This window comes from Lytechinus variegatus, chromosome 3, assembly GCF_018143015.1.
Source record: "Lytechinus variegatus isolate NC3 chromosome 3, Lvar_3.0, whole genome shotgun sequence".
Lineage (NCBI taxonomy): Eukaryota > Metazoa > Echinodermata > Echinoidea > Temnopleuroida > Toxopneustidae > Lytechinus > Lytechinus variegatus.
This window is the reverse complement of record NC_054742.1, coordinates 3,864,483-3,889,080: the sequence shown is the minus strand read 5'-3', so window position 1 is coordinate 3,889,080 and position 24,598 is coordinate 3,864,483. Positions and strand designations below refer to the sequence as shown.

General features: G+C 33.0%; 1 protein-coding gene across 1 annotated transcript in view; it reads right to left on the bottom strand.

The window, feature by feature from the left end:
• LOC121410015 (protein artemis-like) overlaps window positions 1-24,598 on the bottom strand; it is a 61,903-nt gene that overhangs the window by 22,572 nt on the left and 14,733 nt on the right. The window contains exons 2-13 of the mRNA XM_041601829.1: window positions 23,721-23,772; window positions 23,028-23,172; window positions 22,435-22,490; window positions 18,764-18,865; window positions 17,759-17,831; window positions 17,183-17,220; window positions 15,140-15,242; window positions 14,138-14,245; window positions 12,587-12,678; window positions 7,540-7,594; window positions 6,515-6,603; window positions 5,891-6,010 (exon numbers count right to left, since the gene is read on the bottom strand). Coding sequence (XP_041457763.1) covers window positions 5,891-6,010; window positions 6,515-6,603; window positions 7,540-7,594; window positions 12,587-12,678; window positions 14,138-14,245; window positions 15,140-15,242; window positions 17,183-17,220; window positions 17,759-17,831; window positions 18,764-18,865; window positions 22,435-22,490; window positions 23,028-23,172; window positions 23,721-23,772 — 1,033 coding nt within the window. The remainder of the gene's footprint in view (window positions 1-5,890; window positions 6,011-6,514; window positions 6,604-7,539; window positions 7,595-12,586; window positions 12,679-14,137; window positions 14,246-15,139; window positions 15,243-17,182; window positions 17,221-17,758; window positions 17,832-18,763; window positions 18,866-22,434; window positions 22,491-23,027; window positions 23,173-23,720; window positions 23,773-24,598) is intronic.

The following is a 24,598-nucleotide window of genomic DNA, read 5'->3' as shown; positions in this document are numbered from 1 at the left end:
CTACACCCTTTCCTAAAAATAAAACAAAAGTAATCAGAAACCAATAAAAAATTTGAAATTTATGCATTTTACATTCCATAACATATGGCACAGCTGCTCATTTATGACGTCACAAATCCAAAACATGAAATTCTAATAACTTTCTTAATCTTTAATGGATTTTCCTTAAACCTTCACCAATATTTTTTCTGCTATTTTTACAACAAACTTTTCTTCAGGGTGAACTTCCCCTTTATGTGCATGCGCAAATTGGTGAAATCAGCTAGTTGAGAAAGATAAACATATGAAAAACTCAATGAAATAAATGTGTTGAAAATACATGAGGACAACCTGTGATTTCACCCTCATGATGACTAAAATCGCCCCTAAAATTCCCCAAATTGCAAGTTTTAGGGTGACCATCTTTTCAAGAGTTCAGTTGTATCAAGATCTGCTACAAACGATATTCACAAAAAGAAAATCAAGATTCTACTCAGAATAACGATATTGGCATTCACTGCACAAGTGCTCATTGCACAAAAAAATAAAAGTTTCCCTCATTCTTCAGAAATCCCCCCAATGTGAATGAAGAGAAAAATAGCCCCCCATGAAATTATTTCCTACCCTGCTACTAGAGGTTTGTTTACATGTGAAACAGATTTAAACTAGAACAATCACTGATGGTGAATAATTACCCCCCCTGTTGTATGTCATTACCATGACATTAGATTCCAACACATCTTGCCAAGTATTACCCCAAGACCAATGCATGAGCTATTTATCATGAGAATATGTTAATAAATAAATGAAGTAGTTCAAACGGCAAGATTTTACAGAATTTTTTGACATACAATATGTTGTCACCATGTCAACACAATATCCAACACATGGAAAAATATGTCCTGTACATCTTTATCTCAAGACCAATGTGTGAGCCAAACTTAGTTGAAAACTGATGAATTAGTACGAACCGCAAATTTTTTACCTAATTTGGGGCATATAATACCATGGCACTTTGATTTTTGACATACACAAAACATGTCTTGGACATTTTTACCTCGAAACCAATGAGTGAGCCAAATTTCATGGAAATTGATGAAGTAATTCAAACTGCTAAATTTTCATCATATAACATCTCGTTACCATGGCAACATGATTTCTGACACACACATTACATATCGGTATGTCTTGTACATCTTTACCTCAAGACCAATATTACCGTGTTTACACAGTGACACGGCTCGGGGGTTCGACACGCGAGCCGTGCTCAACACGGCAATTTTATGCTGTGTAAACGCGATCAGTGTGATCCGCGAGCCATGTCGAACACGGCTTTTTTGATCCGCCAAAATCGTAGGTTTCAACCCGCGAGCCGAGTCAGACTCGGCAATTTTTTCGTGTGTAAACAGAAAGCCGTGTCGAACTCTCTTGACCAGGTCACTGCGCGCGCTTTCACTTTTGGCATTGTTGTTGTTCGCACGGACAAGATTCGATTCCGGCGGTGAATTTCCCGCGTTTAATTTGCGACGTCATAATTCTTCTTCCGTTCGAGATCCGCGAGCCGTGTTGAACTCGCCTTTTTATATGTACGTATAAACGCGATCTCTGATCCCTTCTTCGCAGTGTTCAACCCGGCTCGCGGATTCAACACCCAAGCCGAGTCAATGTGTAAACACGGTATAAATGTGCCAAGTTTCATGGTGATTGGTTAAAAACTGAGGAAGTAGTTCGATGAGCAAGACTTACAATGGACTGACCGACCGCCCGCCCGCCCGAATGTAAACTGACTCCTTTATACCCCCTTCAAACTACGTTTGGTAGGGGTATAATGAAAGAGTAAAGAAAAGGAAAACATTCCTGACCACAGCAAAATTAAATTTTCAGCCAAATTTTGAAAGAAATCAAATCAATAATAATCAGGCTATGAGTAATCAGGCTGCATGTAAATAGCTTTTGTTAAACCTTGATGATGTCCATTTATAAACATATATTTATTTTATCATAAATTCCCCCTCCAATTTAATATTTCTCATCTGTTTTAACAATTTGTATATTGCTGTTGTAGAATGTTTTCTCATCACAAAAAACCCAGGTATGACTGATCAGTAGCAATAGAGAGCAGGATGTGTTATATAACAATGTCATCAAGAAAAGACAACCATGATAAGATCTGACTCAAAGCTTCCTTCCAGTAATGACTGAAAGGATATCCTTGAATTGTCTAGGACTGTAGTTTTTAACCAGGGTATGACAAGACAGTTCTAATTCACTCTTACACAATCCACTTGAACATTTCGGTTTATTTTGATATTGAGAAAAATATTAAACATGACATACAGTATTCATTCTAACCACTTCATGGATCAGCATAGGCCAAATCATTTTCTGCATATAAACTTAGTTTAAACTGGTAAAACATAACAATTTTACATGGCCCCATATGCCTCATCAAGATAGTATTATTAATATTGTTGAGAAAAATCAGCTCACTCATACAAATCACAAGATTCAAGTCTCAGATATTGATGAAATGTTTACTCATTTATTTCAATATGATTTTTTCAGCCCAGAGTACCCTTTAAAGTTTGTTACTGTGATGTGCCATATTTAAAAGAGCCTTATAGCTCAGTACCAGGGGAGAAAATCAAATATTTGGTGGGTTACTTTTGCTCACAGCCAAAATTTTCTACAATAGGTGGTTTCAGACCGCCTCGAAGTTCGTCAGTTCCAGGTATTCTCTGATCGGGAAATTTACCCCGATCAGAAAATACCAGGTATTTTGGTAATGTGAAAGCAAACTAGGCGTAATATCCCCGAAAGAAAATACCCGCTAAATAGTAGGTACTTGGCGATGTGAAAGCAAATTACGGGAACTTTTAGCCCAGCGTGTGGTTGGGCGCGGCGGCGTGGGTGGCTGCTGGGCTAGTGATTTTGAATCTCGCGCCTTGCCTGCTTATCAGACCATACTGCGCATGCTCGTAACTTCGGGAACTTATCCCGAAACGGTATGTTTCAGGGCGGTGTGAATGCAGGAATAATTAATGGGTATTTTTTAGCCCAAAAAAGTTCTCGTAATTTAACGGGGATTCTTGTGATCGAGGCGGTTTGAAACCACCTAATGTATTACAATTTACATTGGACCCTTCAGGAATTTCAGGTGTTCTTTTTAACATAAAATCCATGGCCTTTTTGGGAAAGCCCTGATAGTGAGGCCCTGTATTATTTTCCCAGTTCATAAAAAAGGGTATGTAAAATAGAAACAATCACTAAAGCATTCCATTAAACCAGATATGTTTGATATGTTTTGCCATTATAGATTATTATCCAGAGAATTATGAGGCCTAATAGTAATAACAGGTGTGAACTTTAGACAATGTGATATAGAGTCAAATCAGTGAGTACACCACATTAACTTTATTAATCTTTTCTTCTGTTTGAAGAAAATACATACAATGTTACCATCAATTATTTGATGTGAGGAGTCTATTGGATATACATGAACTTTCATTTTAATATTTACTGTAGTGTCCCCCCTTCCTGCCACCCCTCCTCTCTCTCTCTCTCCCTCTCTTTTCTTCTTTCTCTCTCTCTCTCTAACTAAATAGAAAGGCATGATGAGACCCCTCCCCTCTCCTCTCCCACCTGTTCAGTCATTAAAAAATCTGTATCATGTAGACATCTATGAGTCATTTGGGTACTCCTGCAAAAGACATTTCCTGTTAAATATCATGAAAACATTATTATTGGGACATGTTCCTTTGTTCTAATTTATGATATCAAGTAACAAAACAATATAATGACTTGGGAAATTGGAAATCCTGTTACTCTAATCATATTACAGCCTAACAAAGTCACGAATAAATAAATAATGATAGAATTCATATGAATTGTTAACAATTGTGCAATCTACAAAAAAAAAGTGTTGAACTTTTAGAGTTCAAGTAATTTAAAATTCTGCAATACAGACAATATAAACCATTGGGCTCACTCTTTGAAAATGAAGTAACAACAACAGAATGTTTAAAAATAACTTCAATAAAAAAAATAATAATACCACAATGATAGTGAGTTGTAATCTAATTTCACCTAAATCATTTTCTCTTACGCAATAAAGAAGTTATGACTTTCTTCAGAAAGTATTTCTAGTATAAAGACTTTGCAGTTACTTTGCTAGTGTTATCAGTTATGTTTGGATAAAATGAATGCCAGAAAATACTAAGTAAAAACCTCAAAATAATGAGAAAGAAATCAGAGGCGAAGTCTACCCAATGAAAAGTCGATTTGAATCAAATCATGAAAGGCAAATAAGCACAACATTGAAAATTTCATCAAAACCAAAATAATATAATAAATGAAAGTTATAATATTAGCATAAAAAACAGTAAAATTCATACAAAAGTAGGTAAAAAAAGGAGCAGATGGCATCTCACATTCCTATTTTTTTTTTTTGGGGGGGGTACTTTATTACATAAAACACTGAAAATTTACATTTTAACCTCCCGCAGTGGAAAAGATAATTTGACAGCAATGTGAATGTGTGAAATCATTATTTTCATGATTCAATTGAAAACTTCTCTATCATTTAATCCATTGAAAAAATGAATTATTTGATATTTCATATGATAAAAATTAGATTGTGAGTTTAAATCAATCATTTAAATAGCATGTCTGTGTAACCTACTCTGTAAAAATTCGAAAACAATTAAAATGTCATAACTTTATCATTTTATATCCAATTGTGATATATTTTTTCTATCAAATTAAAACTACTTTTTGTGTAGAGAGGAAGGGGGGGGGGGGGTCGTGATGTTTATCAGAGCTGCCGGCATTAATTGTGAAAAAATCCTTTTTGCGTATTTTCATGCCTAATTTTCTTTAATATTTTGAAAAACATACAAAAAAATTATCATTCATATATGTTTTAAAAATCCTATTTCTAGGGGACAATCATATAATTCAGTGTCACTTAACCTTTAGAATTCTACTAAATACGATAAAGTACTACTAAGTAGCAGCACTGAATACTAACAAGGCAAAGCGATTTTGTGTCTCGCCCACTTATGAAAATAGCTAGAAATATTGTGATTTGCGAGGGCACGCAACAGAATTCTATCGAAACTTCATTGTAATATAACTGGGATGGAATAACACTTGTCATAATAGCCTTGCATGTAAACTTTAATGTTGACCTGAAAATGACCTTTAACCTTACCATGTGACCTCCGACTGCAGCCAAACATGCAGGTCCCCCAAGTCCATCTACCATCCAAGTTTGGTTGAAAAGCACCTTACGGTTGCAGAGTTAGGTGTCATAAGAGACTCTTGCATGTAAACGTTAAGGTTGACCTGAAAATGACCTTTGACCTTATCGTGTGACCTCCGACTGCAGCATAACATGCAGGTCCCCCAAGTCCATCCACCATCCAAGTTTGGTTGAAAAGTGACTTACGGTTGCGGAGTTAGGTGTCATAAGAGAGTCTTGCATGTAAACTTTAACGTTGACCTGAAAATGACTTTTGACCTTACCATGTGACCTCCGACTGCAGCCAAACATGCAGGTCCCCCAAGTCCATCTACCATCCAAGTTTGGTTGAAAAGTGACTTAAGGTTGCGGAGTTAGGTGTCATATGAGAGTCTTGCATGTGAACTTTAACGTTGACCTGAAAATGACCTTTGACCTTACCATGTGACCTCTGCTTGCAGCATAACATGCAGGTCCCCCAAGTCCATCTACCATCCAAGTATGGTTGAAAAGCACCTTACGGTTGTGGAGTTATGTGTCATTAGATTTGTGACGGACGGACGACAGACGGATGACATTTGGATCCCTAAGTCTCGCCTTCACCTCTGGTGGGCGAGACAAAAATCAACAAGGAGCTACAGACAAGAAGCCCTTGACAGTAACACATACTTACCATGCTGTCTTTTCTTGCTTGAATTCTTCAAACTACCAAATGGTTGGAAGTCAGTTGCCATGGAAACATGATCCTGGGACACGCCTCCTTTACTACCTCTCAAACAGTCTTGCAGTCTGGATAGGTTTTCAAAGATATATGATGTGCTTCATTAAATATGTGTAAATACCCAAGGGCGAATCAAATTCATTATACAGTATTTCCTCTATACATGTATTCAAAATATCTATCCCATATTTTCAGATGAGGATGAAGAATTTTTTCAGACAATGCTTTGGAGAATAAACCAGCTGATGATATTATTGAATAGAATTAGTTATAGTGCAAGGTAAAAGCTAATTCAAAAATCTGGTAAAGTGTGCATTGTAAGAGAAAATTAAAAGAATGTTCATTATCTGGCTTAATATTTTGTTGTGGTGCTTGTTAATGCTTTATTTCATATGTAATATTTTTATATGCCTATTACTGAGTAAATGACTATATTCCAAATATCTCAGGCAAAAGACTATAAAGTTAACTGAACCTTCTAAATTCAATATCAAAATAAAGATTACTTGAATATATCAATTAAGGACAAAACAAAATGAATGCTGATAGCCTGTGGAAGTATTGATGTTCACCTTTGAATAACTTCTTCCTCTGATGATCCATATGGAATGACATTAGGGTAAACATGATGAGGCCTGATATAAGCAAGAAAATCACGAATCTAAACAGGTAAAAAGGGAAAAAATTATTTTAAAAAAATCAACATATTACTTTCAAGGAAAAATAGAAAATGAGAGGCAAAGAAGAGATGGAATTTATAAATTATAAAGTAAGACATTTCAAAGAAATCAGAGCAGTACAGAGAGAAAAAGAAAAAGAGCAGGATCTATAAAAACAAAACAGACTTCATTAAGAGACATCTACTATCTAAACAAGTTTAATTCTCATTAGAATGACAAGATTAATAACATAATGAAGGGAGGGAGGGATAGATAGTTGGAAAGGAATGGTTTATTGGTTTATTAAATATCCCCATCAACAACTGAATCACAATCCACTTCATAAAAGTTTTTATATTAAGAAAGTAAATTAAAAACATTCTAAACTAATAAAAAAAAATGATTACACAAGTAAAATTCCAACTAATACCATAATATAAGGTCAATTACAAAAGATCCCATGTATGTACATGTTTAAAATTCCAACTTAGACCATAATGTAAGGTCAATTACAAAAGATCACAAGTATGTACACGTTTTCATTTCAATTGAAAGTAACTAGTCATGCATTAATATGAAACCACATTAAAGGGGATTCCCCTTTTTTATTCCATTCAGTATGCAAAATAACAGGAAATGGCAGAGAAACATTTTATTTTGTTTTGTTTTACCTTGGACCTTCATATAGAAGTGGAACTGAATGCAACAGAAATGAGTCATATTTAGGACAGGAAGAAAGTATGAATTCTGAAATCTTTTTTCTTTCTACTACATCATCATTTTGGGTAAAGTGGGTCAATTTGTCTTGGTATAATAGCCTTGGAAAAAGTACATGCAACATGATCAATAAGGCTATGATGATGAATCATAGTTTGAGAAATTAAATTTCTATTCATTTCATTCCCATGGAGAGGAGGCAGGGGTGAGAAAGAACTTACCTCACTAAATGAAGAATGAAAGGAGAAGCAGAGTCTGTACCTACGACCAATCTTCCTGTTGAACCAATATGATAGGGGCTTGAGCTCACAACTAAGGCTAATTCACTCAAATTGATGGCATATTCAGACTGCATGGTACTTTTTACCAAATTCAAAATGTACAATAAACAAATGTTCCATGTAAGTCAATGATTCGCTAGCTTGAAATACAATCAAATTACATATTTAGCAAATTTTAGTTCTATTTTTCAAAAAAATTATGCTAAGCAAAGCTTCTAAACAAGTACTAGTTTAGAAGCCATTATCAAAGTGCATATTGATGTTGGATCTTTCCACAAATAGTGCTCTATTAAGTACACTAAATACACAATATTACAAGAAACTCTTGGTTAAAGTGAATTCACATACATACATGGTGAATATAGACATTGATTATTGAAAGAATTCTTTAATCTGAGTCATATTACCATGAAATTCTTAAAGTTTTACAAACAGGGGAGAAAATTAGGAAAAGAGGCATCAAAGTAATTTTAAGATTTCAAAAAGTTCAAGACAAACATGTGAATTATACTTAGAGTTTGGATATATCTATAGGAACCATTTTAAAAGAACCAATGTATGAAATTTATGTCAATCATTTTCAAAGGATGGCTCTTAGAATCAACATTCAAATGAATTTGACTTTTCATTTTTTTAATCTTATGTTGCTTACAACCGGGATCCCTCAGGGTTCAGTTCTAGGGCCAGTGTTATTCCTGATATACATAAACGACCTTCAAAATGTTAGTACTAATACATCAGTGATACAAATTGCTGATGACACTAGTTTCTTCCTGTCAGGCAAAATATTGAATTGATAAAAATTAACTTACAAAATGAGTTGAAAATGTATGAGCAATGGTTTTTATGTAACAAATTACAAATCAATGCTAAAAAAACTTCATATGTTATATTCCACACGAAAAAGCAAATCCATCAACTGTGATATGCAATTAAGGATAAATAACATTGAAATAAAACGAGAAAATACTGTGAAATTTCTTGGCATATTGAAAGATTCCCAATTAACTTGGAAAGATCATGTCGGCTATATCTCAGGGAAAATATCAAGATTTACTGGAGCATTATACAGAGTAAGGGACCTCCTTCCACTGAGGATCCTTGTAAATTTATATTATTCGATGATTTTCTCACATCTTACTTATGGTATAACTGTATGGGAACAATGTAATAGATACCTTTTCCAAAGATTATTTCAACTTCAAAAACGGTCTATCCGTATTAAAACAAACTCAAATTATTATGCCCACTCCGAACCATTGTTAAAAAAACTACAAATTATCCCTTTGAATAAGCTTTATAAGTTTCACGTAGCAGTCTTTATGTATTCTATTATACATAATCTACTTCCTCTCTCAATAAATGAATATTTCCTCTATAACTATAACATAAATAAATATAACTGCAGAAACTCTACAGACCTATATATTCCACTTCTTAAATATGATGTTTCAAGAGGAAGTATATGCTATCAAGGGCCTCAGATTTGGAACAGCCTTCCAAATGATTTAAAAGAGAGTCAATCATTAAACATATTTAAGAGAAAATACAAACATGCTCTCTTACATACTATACTGTAGCTTACTCTGCTTCTATATCATACAGCATGTTGGTGGAAATAATTTTTCCTTTTTCTTTTAAGAGTCATATTAATCATAAAATACAGAATATTTAAGTGAAATTCTAAATGCTATATTACTTGGTTATATATATTTATACATCTGTATCAGTATATTTATGCGTATATACGCAATAATCACCTATTACAATACAATATCAAATAGTTAACACTTGTGTGTCCCCTCCTTTGCCTGCCACCCCCCCCCCCCCCCCCCGCTAATTAGGATTTTAATTCCCTTGTTTTTCCCCCTTTCTTGTGTTATGTTTGTTTGTTTTGTTTTGGTTTTTTTTTTCTCTTTCCTTGTAAACTGTGTAAGCCTTTTCCTGTTGTACGGTAATCAGGGGGATAGCCCTCGATAGGCCAATGGCTTTCTGTCTTTCCCCCACATCCGCCGTACAGCAAAAATCATTTACTGTGTTTTACTATCTGTTTATGACTACTTTTAATTTATACTTGTCAATATTTGTTCTGCTGTATAAGAATTTTGTTTGTATTTATATATTTATGTATTTTTGTGTATTTTAAAGAGGTGTAAATAAATGAATCTGAAATCTGAATCTTTAAAACTGTAGCAAAATATGTGTTGGAGGTTCAAAGAGACCTTGACAATATATGACATAGATTCTAAACTGCATGCAATGATCATTCATGCTTCTGCAATTGCCAGGTCAAGTATTGCTTTATCTACTAAATTGTCAAATAATGACTTCTGTGACCTTTGATCTTCTGATCCCAAAATTCTAAACAGATCATTGTCACTCACAAATGAAAAAGTTTGAAGTCGATATTAAGATAAGTAAGATATTTCCAAGTATGTACATGACCTTGTGACCGTAACAGTTGACATTATAACCCCTAATCAATCTGATCATCATCCCTTCAATACAAATACATGAGCCAAGTTTGAAGTTGAATCCTGAAACAGGGTGATTCCATACGTGTCGTACGGGACATTTAGAGAACATTTGACAGTTTTTTACAAGAAAAAACAAAAAATATTCCAGTAACTATAGGTGGTCATCAACTACTACCAGAGTGTAAGAAAAACCAAGACTTAACATGACTTGAATTCACATCCTGTATAATACAGATCAAAAATAGTAATGTGTCGTACGGACGCAGAAAAAGTGGCTTTTTTAGAAACCTCAAGTTTGTACTCAAAAGTCTGTGAGTTGGGCAGATAAATTTCATAGAAACTGAACTCAAATTGACACTCAATTACCCAAGAACAAACACATTTACAAAAGAAAGCAAAATAAACATTCATGAATAAATAAATCAAATTATAATTTTCGAGAACATTGTGGCGTACGGGACATTCAAAATGTGTCGTACGGGACATCTCTAAATTGAAGCCAAACTTTCTTACTTTATGTCACTTTGACTTCTTCAATCACATTATTTGGCTGATGATAATGATAATCCCATCAAACTAAGACATTCATTAGGTTAGAAACCGCTATTAGGTGAATATTTCTGTCAATATATCATAAACAAAATAATGTGTCGTACGGGACAATTGTGTGTCGTACAGGACACTTGTGTGTCGTACGGGACACTTGTGTGTCGTACGGGACACTTGTGTGTTGTACAGGCACTGCGTGTTGTACTGGGCAGCCTGAATACATAAACATGAACTTTTTATCAATCAGAAGGAGCATTGCCCCTAAATTCTTGCTTATTTATGAATAATCTTTTAATAAGCAGTCATTCAGGACAATACAATTAAGTAACCTCAATATATACAATTGGGAGCAATATGTTATAATTTTTTTCATGATGGGAAATGTACAAGTGTTCACAGCATTTTTACGAGCTGAAAAACTTCAGGTTTTGTGTGAAGTTATATTTTAGGGAACTAATTGATGATTTCCAAACACTATTTAAACAATAAATGAATGAAACTTTGTGTAAATTATGGGGCTAAAATGATCATGATGTTATGATTTTTTATATAAAATGTATATCTACATGATACATGTATATGTCACAACTGTCACTTTTTTCCATTTTTTGGTCACAATTTTTTTGTCTAAAGAAATGCGGTTCTACTTTTTCAAACCCATCTGCATTTCATGAAACCATATGGTTTGTCTTATTTTCAAGATTTTTTTTACAACTTGAAAAACGTAAGGAGTTTCAATATTGTATATAAAAAATAGTGATCATCAAGGGAAGTCCAAATAGATGATCATGATGATTGATATGATTTTTTTTTACATCTTATAATAATTCCACATTAGCATGCAAGAGGAAGTCATCTTCCAGGCTAGGCTGAAATATAAAAGTTTTCTTTTCATGCTCAATGAAAAGAAATTAACCTGCTCTGATCAGTGAAAATCACCAGTTTAGCTGAAGGGATTCACAAAAGAATAAGCCTACATGAAATCAATTAAAATGTTTAGAATCACCTATTTCATGTTCTATGGAGATAAACAAAGTACTTTTTCAGTTCACTTTATGTTAAATCAATTAAATGAATTTAAATATGCCTACTATTTATGGTTTCTGAATCCAAATCCTGCAATTAGATGCATTATTATATTGTGTGTCGTACGGGACATTTTTTAATAGGACATTAATTGAAAAATGAAGGGCAGTAATTAGATCCTTATGGGATAAATCGATCACCTATGGGTCAAACAAAGAGAAACTCATTTTATGAAATTGCATCATCAAAAATAAAATTGTAGGAAAAACTTTTGCATTGTCATGTGTCGTACGGGACATTGCCAAAAATAGGTTCGGAAAAATCAGGGCTGCCCCTATTATGGATCATGAAAATGTTGTAGATATTATTTGGAACCATCAATGATATATTATTCTATTGACCTGCAATATTTTCAATCTCCTCTTGCTTTGCAAATAATTGTTTCAGGTGGAATTTGTACTTGACTATTCAATGAGCAAAATTATTGAAAATTTAAAATTCCATTGTTCTCCCCCCAAAAAACTATATCTGTCTTCACTTTTGGTTAAAACTCATAATTTTCATAAAATTTAGGTATCATAGTAAAATATTACACTACTTATGACTTATTGAAAGCATGTTGAAATTTATGATATTTTTGAAGTTCTAGTGTGGAATCGCCCAACAGTTCTTCAGTGATCATGAGAATGAAGATATTTTCGGGTACATACTGACCTCTGTGACCTTTGACCTCTTCACCAACAAACCTCATCAGATCATTGTCCTTCCAACATGCACACATAAACCAATTTTTAAGTTGATCCCTCAAATGATTTGTTAGTTATCACGAGAACAAAAACAGGATGGAGGGAAGGATGGACAGACGACCCGCAAATATGCCTCAAGGTAAGCACCTATGGTGGGCAGAGGCATAAAAAAGGAATGAGCTGGCTTACCTAATAACATCGTCTGGTCGAGCATTCCCTGTAAACCACATAGTACTAGGCTGGATTGAAAGAATATCTGTTGCTTTCTTCAGTGAACACGGCTAAGAATCAAAAGAACATGATTTCATGTTTCTGGTTTACAGTCCTTTTCAGGACTATTCTCAAGAAAGAATACTCTATTCTCAAATCTCCACTTTCTCGCCTATCCACTTCCTCTCTTCTTCTATCCACTGCTTCTATAACACTCCACATGGTGTACCGTAAACCACATCAGCAAATGATTTCATATAACTCTAAAATGATCATGTAAAGAAATTAATGGATGTTTCAGTAAGATTTTAGAAGGACTAAATTTATAAATCATTTACAAATTCAATAATTAATTTAGTCCAGGATTCAAAATAAAAACACCGTTCTAGCTATTGTTGGAATTGCATAGCTTTAGGTCAGAAAGGAATCACCTGAGCTTTACAAACTAAAGCAGTTATTCATATATCAAGATATCTATGGCAGACAATATATGTCACCAGGTCATTAAGAGTAGGCATAGCCTCTGTGTGTACTTCTATCCTTCTAGCTTGATACTCTCAAGCACAGCAAGCCTTCATTATTTGTCGCCTGTATATAAAGTAAATCACTTCCAATAAACTTTCAAATATTGTCAATAACACAGTAAGAAAATAGACTTGCGCTGTCAACAAGTCCCTGATACCGGTATGCAGCCTTTGTCCTGCCAAGAGGAAAAAATTCAAAGGGATACTGAATCATATAATTTGAACAGATACAGAAAAATCTGACAATGAAAAACTGAAAATTTGATCAAAATCCGACAAGAATTAATAAAGTTATGACGATAAAAAGATTTCCACTTTTCTTATAAAACATTTTTATACATAACTTCATGAATATTCATTGAGCAAACTGATGGTGAAATATCTCCACAAATTTTTTTTGTATTCTATTACATGATATCATTTTAAAAGCTGATGGATAATGGATGTATGCAACTTAAGGTAGACATATCATACATGCATACATGTATGAAAAAATGAAATTAATGATTTCATGTAATAAGATAAGAAAAGGGAAGTGGGGAGGTGATATCATTAGCTCATCTGATGAATATTCATCATGATGTGCATATATTCTGTTTTTTACAAAATACTGGTGAATTAAAAAATTCTATAATTTTGTTATTTGTTACCACATTTTGATGAACATTTTGAATCAGCATTTTGCTCTGTGATATTTACTCTATTTTATTTAGATATAATAATTTTCAGATCAGAGTACCCTTAAATGATACCCAAAGTTTAACTGAATCCATTGGAAATCACTTGTAAGCTTGACTTAATCAAACTCTTGGAAAATCACTCATGAGTGATTTAAAAGAAATAAAAATCCAGAAAAAGACTTATAAATCATATCCTGTTTGTATTGAGTAAAACATTGCCCCAATCAGGAGATTTGATTCTATATTTCCCTGCTTTCAAAATGGGCTTTCGTCATTAAAATACGAAGATATTACGTGCCAATGCAATATTTCTGTAGTGAACTTACCCCATATCTACAGGCATGTATCTGGGTTAGACTGCCCTCTGTTGTTAAATGAGTGCACAGGTCAGGTACTCTATCATATTGTTTCATCAGAGTATCACTAACATGGACCTCAAATTCAAAACAAATGATGAATTACAGATGATGAATGATGATAAGGCATATATGATCAGATCAGGGGCCCGTTGCAGAAAGAGTTGCAATCAATTGCAACTCTAAAAATCATGCGCAACTTGATTTTCAACCAATCAACAGCGCGCATTTGGGACTTGCGATTGATTTTTTTACTTGCGTTTAAACGCAACTCTTTCTGCAACGGGCCCAAGGGGCCCGTTGCAGAAAGAGTTGGGTGATATAAGATGTGTGAAAGTTGCATGCCTGTGGGTATACAATTATACAAAATGTTTGTGATAATTTGATTATTTTTTCCTTTTCTCTCTTTGATAGGGTAAAAATGCAGGAGAGTCATCACATAATATAGAAAATACAATTGAGTGTTCAAAGGGCCTATATGAAATGTAAATACTGACACTAATGAAAGACGGCCCAATATTCCTCCCAAACACCAAATAAGATATTCACAATGATCTTGTTGATGACAAATAACAATTGGTAAGAGTTAAATATTAGAATGACTAAATTCATATCCTTACTAAGACTATACACTATTTTAATATGCATATAAATCTATTATCTTGAAGAGGTTATTCATAAAACTGATAATAACTTTTCATTTATAGCTAAATCATATTTTTAATCAGTTTTATATCCAGTAACAGTTAAAATAAGAACTTTGTAGATTATAATTCTTTGTTGTAAACCAACATCTGAATGGAAAATCAAACATTTTTCTGACCTTAATTTATGATATGAATCCCCATTATCAAAACAGAGAATAATTAAGATATCGCATGTAACACGAAGGTGACAAGTTATGCATAAAGTTACTGCACGTGAAACAGCCCCCAAAACTCAATACAAAGGATGATTAGAATAAAATGATACCTTTTGGTTGAAAGTTTTACTCAGCTCTACAAAGAGATACTCATAACCATACTTTGCTTTGCAGTTTAGCTTCACCATGTGACCAGCACTCTTGCTAATTTGCCTAGACAGCGTAAGGAGAAAGAAAACGAAAACAGTCAATCTTGTTTGAATACACATTTATCATTTTGAGGAATTTTAATAGTCACTTAATTATCATTATATCATTGACTATGATTAATATTTTTCTTATAATCTGGATTTCATTTACATCTAATATGAATGTAATTCAATAACTTGTTCATTTAGCTTAATTCAATTCAGACTCCCAATACAATTACCAGAATGAAAAATGTATTTACCTAAAATGAATTTCTAAAATCTATTTCATTCTCTTAGAATAAAATATTAGAATATTAAGAAATGTTTTTCTCCTACAGACAAGCAGTGTCAATTGAATCTACTCTAAGCCTTCTAAATAAGCCTCTTTGTATCAAATTTTAAAATACACCTGATATTGAAGCATAAAGGAAGTTACAACCAATATTCTTCACATGATTCATATGTACTAAGTAATCACCTTCAATAAATAAAGTGGGTAGACATGATTACTTTGCACCTTTACAGGGACTATACTATCTCAATGATGGTGCATTTAATAAACAGGGATGGGGCACATAACATATGTTTCAATTAGCCATCAGATTAAAGCCCAGCACCGGCACACTACATTGTAACAGCATTTGATATGAACATTCCAACCGATAAAAGGTTCCAAACAGTAGTATCATGAATACTATAATCAAAATTCAAGTCTACTTTGAGCCTCCCTGAATGAATGAGAGCAAATTCAATTTCAACTAATAATGATGTCCCCATTGGCTTTGGCTTGATGATGATTTGGACTTTGCTTCACAGATTTTACATCAAAATATTATTTGACCGAGCTTCTGATCAAAATAAAATATCTGCAAGTGTAGTGTGCCAGGCCTATAAGTATGGAATGGGCAGAAAATTTCAGGATACAACCTATGTCAGTAGTTTTCTATATCCAATAAGCAAAAATGCAAAGTAAGTGCTCAAATGGCTATTTTAAATTAAAATAAAAACATTACAGAGAGTATGGTTACAAAGGGCTGGAAACTTTTCTTGAATTTTTTTAAAATTTCCAAGGAAAGTTTTGGGAATTTGGGGAACATATCTTTACTTATATCAAATGACAATCCCATATCATTTTTCATTTGATTTGATCAAGTATTTCGAAATAATAAACAAAATATTTAATTCAGTCAAGGTTAATTGAACTAAAATGAACTTTGACCTTGAACCAGCAATCTGTACATTTATACTTATCAAATTATCGCTGCTGGCACTAAATTCTCACTTTTGCTATGCAGAAATAAATAAGAAATAAAATAATAAAATAATAATAATTTTATTATCAATAATAATTATCATAATCTGCAACAAGTTAAGAATATTCAATAGGCATCATCCCATGAGCAGAAAAGCATGTGTAGTGTACTGCCATCATACATACTATTCAGCCATTAGTAAAGTAACTTTTACAAGAAATTTGTTACAATTCTGCAGTGTCTGACTGTTTTAGCATGTTTGGCTTGAAACTTGCTGACAAAGCATAATCAAGCACCATCTGCCGGGGTACTCCTTTCACTTTCTGTATATAATTATTGAAAATTGTTACTTTTAAAATTCCCAAAATTTCTTGAAAATTCCTGAAAATTGCAAAAAGTTCCATTATTCCCATAGAAAGTTCCAATGTGAAAATTCCCAGAAATTTTACAACCCTAACAAAGAGAGGTTTCAAGATCTAAATATAAAATTCTAACTGCCGGAAAAATTCCATACAAAAATTCTAAAAGGTTGAAATGCATTCAATGACTCAGTATGCTTAACTTGTAATTTACAGTGTTCGATACTCTAGTATAAATCACATTACTGACCCTTTACCTAAGACAGGCTTTAAATGTTATTTTTAGTCTGAGATCTTAGTGAAACATGTCCTGATTATAGAACTGAAAGATTACACTCACAGTGACTCACCTATCAACAAGATCCAGAAGAGCATCCTTTGATTCCTCCTAAAATAAAATTCAAACAATTAAAAAGAGAGATAATTATATTTTATAATTACAAATACCAAACATCTATACATAAAATATGTGACCCTTCAATGCAAATAGTTCAATGGGTTTTTTCAGTTTAAAGATCTGAAACAGCAGAGCAGGAAAGGAAAATAAACTCCCTCATTTTGGTTTACATTTATTTCTGAAATTTAATATCGTGATCTAAAAACTGTCAAATTTTCAAGGCCAGATATGGTAAAGAAATAACATCCTTCAAGGTTTCAAATTGATGTACCTAATGTAATCATGCTAGGAGCTCACAATAATTTAGTCCTTCTCTTGATATTGATGTGTTATTCTGTGATATTTGAAGGATTTTTCTTCTACGAAATATGACAAATTACACATCTTTTTAACGCATAAAATCTCCACTTTCCATCCCATTTACATTTCACTTATAAGCTGTGACCGAAGTCTTCATAAATGGTACATGGTAAGAAGGAGATACCAATATTGTGCATTAACTATGTTAGTAAGTAGAGAATATACTTACTCTGCTAGGAATAAACATGGCTTCAGGTACACAAAAAGTAGTATCAAGATACACACTGCTGATATCTTTTACCCTGACGTAAGATAAAGAGAAAAGAAAAAAAGGATTCTATAATAAATTCAAATAAAAAAATATGATAAGTTTATTTCTCTTGTCAAGGTAATTTTCAAGAAAATTAAAATCTGCCACTGATATTATTTAAAAATAAATATCTGACAGAGAACAATGTTTGGAGTTTGTTTATTTCTTTCAGATGATAATAATGAAAGATGGAAGAGAACATGAAGAGCTATCATTTGCATTTAAGTTGAACCTTCAAGCAATCATTTTTTATGATCACCGAATTAAAAAATTCCTTTTTAAAATATGAAATAAAGCTGGGTTTCAATTCTTATAGGCCCATTGTATCTTTTATCAATATTTGTTGAATTTGATAACTAGAATTGGTCAAAGTTTGCACAGTATGTTAATAAAAACTTAATATTTTACTCTAAGGGCTCTACCAGTATCAAAAGTTACCTTTCTACCAGTTTGTTCATGGTAATCTTAATGTGATATCATTTTGAAATCATCTGTGGGTTATTCTAATAAATTGATCAAATCCCTTCCATCAAGCAGGAAGAAGTGAACCAATAGTGCTCATTTATCAAAGAAACCTACAGGTAATCATTCAGATGTCTCTTATGAGTTAGCATACTTTCTGAAAATACTCATCAAGGGTTACTGATTTTCAAAAAAAAAAAATTCTGATCTGACATGTCAAATATCAGAACTGAAAATGCAGATCCCATATTTCTCTAACAATTAGAGCAAATGATTTAATAAATGTTGATATCTGGTTTGATATTATAATCAGCAGAAAATTTTAAATATAAAATAAACCCAAGAAAAAAGAAAATACAAATAAAAGACCTTCCATATCATTCATCATAATGACATAACAGCATTACAATCTCCCTGATACATTTTGTTAAAGTTATACTGTTCATGTAATGGGATACAAACCTTGAACCGGAGTGAAGGGGATCCATCCTAGCTGCTTCACCTTTGGCTAATCTAAAGTCACCAGTGTACAGGACAGTTCCTTCACTACCCTCAAACAAAAACCTGAATACAAAAAAAAATTACTGTTACAGTTTCTTGTTACTATCAGGTAAACCAAATTGTCTCATTTGACGGGGAAAAAAATGGTTGCTATGCTTTTCCTAAATTTTTGTGTATGTGTTGTTAATTAGTCAAATGGGCTATTCCACGGTTACTCACGTTACATTTGGAGACACCTTGACTCATACTTGGAGCTGTAACTCCATTATTATTGATAGGAACTAAACATCTCCTTATCACAACAAAGTACACAGTCTGACTATCCTTCGTATAAAAACAAAACTTGGGAAATTCTATTATGCTCCTGGCAAATCTTTGGAATGTGTTGGTTACTCACGTTACATGATTTGGACATGCATAAAATGAAAAGTCAACATAAGTGAAAAGTCTCCTCACACAAGGCTTTTATGAAAGTTGATTATATCAATTTCAAAGAAGTATATTAGGGAGACAAACTTTGTATATAATTAAAAAAATAAAGAACACATGGTTTTTACTTGGGGTGCAGATAATATGGTTACTCACGTTACGGTTACTCACGTTACATTTTGTCCATGTATGGTTAACAACACACATGTCATTAAAAATTCAATAATGTGTGTAAAATTCATTGCTAGGAACATCAAAAAGAGATTTTATACCAAAAATTGCAACAATTGGAGCTTTATTAGGGAGTAGGAGGGAAAAGTATGATTTCGCTTACTAATTATGCATAAATTAGCATAATCGCTTAATACCAATTTGCATGAAATAAATTACTGTATAGTATTGTAGGTTATGTCCAAGACAACCTGCACGCAAATTTTCGGCGTGATTGTGCGGCCAATGGCCAAGATCTCAAGGGGGGCCTGGGAGCCCCCCCCCCGGGCCATATCAACTCCCAAAATACCCCGGCCTAGATAGGATTACAGGTAAGGGCATTCAATGTGTTGTTCAAACACTCTTTAAAGTTTGGTTAATCAAAACCAAGTCTTACTAATGCACTCTTGCATTGTGAATACTTCTACTAATATTCAAATTTTGTGTGATTGTATGACCACTGATATTTTGATGAACAAAGAGTCGCATCAAAGAGATGTACCCTCATTTTGCTTTTAATTAATCAAAAATAACTTCACAACTCACCATGAGACTTAAAACTTGACATCCCACAGAAAATGTTACCGAACTGAATAATTTTTACTGGTTACTCACATTACATGATGGTTACTCACGTTACAAAGTTACTCACGTTACAGTTTTTCTTCATCAATTTTATAAAAAAATTGTACTTTTTAATGATTTTGATAGTCATCACTGTGTCAAAGATTGTTTGAAGGAAGAGAATTTAAAATCCCACCAATTAACTGTGAAGAATTTTTCTCTCAGAAAACAAAGTCAGTTTTTTTCGGTTACTCACGTTACATCACCTGAGCAGGTTGCAATATTTATTTTTGAATGAGTACTACAAATTTACTTGAAAAGCGGTTGTGTATTTTAAGTAATTTGACTCTTCTAAACTTCAGAAATATATAAAGTGGTATGTTGTTGCAACAACAAAATGGTAATAAGGCACATTTCATTTTTCACTATTTTTCTTGTATTTTGGTACACAATGGAAGACACAACTTTTGACCATTTTTTTCCAAAGTATACCTATGAAAATAAACTTTTTATTTCTTGTTCCTGAAACTATCATGTATGAAGGACTTAAAGTATTAAAAAATTCAAGAAAATATTGAATTTGAATTTTTAAGCTCATGTCCACCAACCTGTGGAATTGCCCAAATGATATTTCTTTGAATTGCGGGGCATAAGGTTAGTCACTAATTTTTTTTAATAGGAGTTCAATCATTAATTAAATGTTCTGTCAATTGCTTAATTTTTTAGAGGACATTTTGGATAGAACTGGATTTGACACATTGGAATGTGAACTGTCTTAAAAACAAGTTAATATGGGCAAAGTAAACATTCTAAAATAGTTGCATAAATACAAGTAATCTTCTAGACTTAATGAAGTAATGTCTAAACCATGCATAAAATATACTGGATTCCAAGAGGACACTATTGGATGGAAATGACACCCCATTCTGAGTAGTCGTTAAAAATCAAATCATCTGTAGGTTTTCAGATGATTGCATTTCAATAATCAATTCTAATGGGTAAAACAATATCTTATGATTGCCAATGAGATGCAAGGGTTAAACAAATTTAGAAAAAAAACACAAAAATGAGAGAGTAATCTTGGCCCTTAAGAGCCAGATAAACGTAAATTTCAAGAAATGTGGCTTTCAACAATTTTCTCTCCTTCCTACCTGTCGCTTTAAAGGGTCCTAACAGCTTGCCATTGTTGATTTGGGATTAGACATATTTTACGATGTTTTTATTAAAAAAATGTGTTTAAAAATGGATTTGATTCAAATCAGAATTTTCTTATTTTAATCAGATTTTTTTTTTTTGAAACAAATTGTTTAAAAGTGGAAACACCAAAAATTTAAGCCTTACACTAATTTTTTTTTCAAAATTATACATTACACAATTAGAATTAATAACCTCTATTGTATTTCATAATTGAATCCAGTCAAAATAGAATTAATATAGAATATGTAAGTAAGGATGAAGATGCTCCTTTCTGCATCCTCACTTGTAGGGTATTTAGCTCCTTCTGACGGTTTGGTCAAAGTTGAGGAACTGCCTTGGTACAGCTAATACTGCAAAGTAAGTGTTCCTATTCAAACATGAAATGAGGATTTGTTTCTTGGAAGAATTCCATGACTAAGAGATTTACATTCTCTAAACAGAAACATTCTTGATTTTCAAGCTAGGACTGAAAATTGTGTGTTGCTTAATGAAAACTACATTTTGTTTTGTCTGTTTATAAAACCTCCTTTGTTATTTAAGCCATGGTTGGAGCTTTTTGACTGTTTAAAGCATTGATTTGCAAAGCTGTGACTTATTGTGATAAAAGTTGCAAGTTTGTTTAAATTATTTCTTTTAGTACAATCAACCTGAAATTAGTATTTGGCAGTTCTTAGCAGTTTTGCAAAAAATAGCACAGGTTTTAAAGCTTTAAATACTGTAAAAGAATAAATAAAGCTTTAAATACTGTAAAAGAATAAAATGTTAAACTATGGTATAAAACCAGTGACAATGCAGATTTTGTGTATTATTGCACTCAATTCAATGAGAAATGTATAAAAATAAATGCTCATTTTGGCAAAGGGCACTATATCTTTCTAGATGAGTAAAAAAATAAAAATAACTGCCACAAATGAAAAAAAAATTGTCAATCATTTGTACACGTTTCAATGGAAGTGATTTAAATCAATGATATATTTTTTTTTAATCAAAGTGATTTCAATCGTGATTTAATTCAGCCAACCCTGTTTGATGGTATACCCTGATTGTAAAACCCTTACAATAAATTTTGCCATCCAATAGTAGCTTCCACAGAATCCATGTGTTTCATATAGTTACTATGAAAGTAACTTGAATGATACAGGGGCCCAGCCTACAGATCTCTGTAATAATAACTGAATAATTGATTTTGAAGACTTCTTTATTCTGAGGTTTCTCAGATGTGATATACTTACATGACAGATCCAGGGCAGTGACCTGCAGGAAGCAGTGTAACCAATAGTTTCTCTTCCTGTATTAACAAATCAAAAACATTAGAAACAGTTCACCAAGATGATTTATCCATCAACCAAAACTGTTTTCAATTCATGAAGAGAAGGCCTTGTCATTACTTTGAATCAATACTTAGCACCTATGAGCATGTTCCAGTCATGTTGAACTTTACAAACAGCTTTATGAAATACAATCTTGGTTAAATCTAGCTCAAGTCATGGTTTCTCAAACATTTATACCTCTATTTTAGCACCATATTTTTAATAACATTTTCATTTATTTCCATCAACTTTTTTGTAAAAATACATACAAATTAATATAATTATTCAAAGACATAGGACACAACAAGAAAAGTGAGAGCGTTATGAAAAGCTGCCATCTGGCTACAGTAGGCTACATGTAAAAGGGTGTCAAGTTATGATTTTTTAATAAACAACATATAACAAATACTCCTGGTTGATCATTGCAATGAAGGGCATTTGATAATATATTTTCTATGTTCTTGAATCTGTTGCACTGTGGAGCGAAAAATTGCCTATTATGAATGACCACATACCTGTCCATTAAATTCATTGACTAGTGTGACTGTGCTGGTCTGTTCAATTGGGAGTGAGAATAAACTGGCCTGTAAGTGCTTGTACCTCTCATCTGTCAGTAGAAATTCAAAGGTCACTTCTGAGCAGTACAATTTAATGTGGGGACTGTTAATAAAAAAACAAGATACACGTAGGTTAAATATTACTGAAGTCATATCATTTGTATTGGTTGATTTTCAGGAGCTTCCTCATATTGAAACTTCCTTCAATTAATATCTTTAGACCAAACTAGAAAATATCACAAAAACTCAAATTATAATCTAACTTATTAAGGTACAACTAACACGTATGCTAGTTCTTGGAAGCAACGTGTATGGGTACTCCACTTATAGCTACAAATTGTAGTCTTTTGAGACTTTTTCTTCCTGGTCTCCTAAATTATATCTCTAATTCCTATAGACACACAATCAGCTATGGAATAAAATTGATGGGATTAAGTATCAGTATACTCTTCAGGTATATAGTACCTCATATCCAATCAATGAATGATTTTTAAAGAAATCAAGAAAATGTAAAATAAAAGCATGAATTGTTTGATTAGGATTTGTCAATATTGAAAAGGCCCTATTTCCAGATATTCAAATCTCACTTAGAACCATGGCAAAGGAATTGTACCTTTCATCTTAGACATAGAATATTACCCTCTGACTTACTTGCATTTTAGTCTATCGGCAAACTTCTTGCTGGAGAGACCAACCATGTGATCTGAGTGAGAGAATATGGACAAAAATTATGTTTTACAACTCTTTAGGGGAAGAGTCCCTTTGGTGACAGCCGGCCACCCAAAGTGACAAAAATAAGAGTAGGGTTTAATCACTCCTAGTACCAATGAGGTCCTAACATTAACATGTATGGACCTCATAGACGACAATCCCGCATGTGTTGGTACTAGCTTCAAATCAGGCACTCATCAAATATCGGTAAAATATGAGTGGGAATCATGCATTAATTAATTGATTTTTATTAGGGCTGCACATGACATTTAGTCTGAACGTAATTTTATAACTAAAATGAAATGAAAATAAAGGAATACTTACATTTTAGGCCTCTTTTCTGCTTTTACTGGTAGTCGGAGCTGATATTCAGACCATGTGTCACGCGTACTCGTCAGCTGATCGTAAATCATCTCTCTCGTGAGACTTCAATAATTATATATTTTATTATGAAATATATACAGAATAAAATATTACATGATATCTTAGACAACTAAAACTCTATAATTATACAACACTTTGTGATTTCAATCTCATACTTGACCAAGCCTTGAAATAAGCGGGCGCTGAGCGCAAATTCGCGCTCATAACGCCATCAATTGCGACCATGAAGCCCCAAAATCATCAAAATTTTGACGACCGGGCGCAAATATTTTCCAGGTAATTGCGCCCGCCGTGAAGCCATATCATACATGTAATTTAAATATCTGTAATGCCAAAATCAAATAACTTTCAATTAACGATAAACACAGTTTAAAATTGCCAAGTGCGTCTTTTTTTCTGTACCATAAAAAGTGAGCTACGTCCGTCTTTTTTTC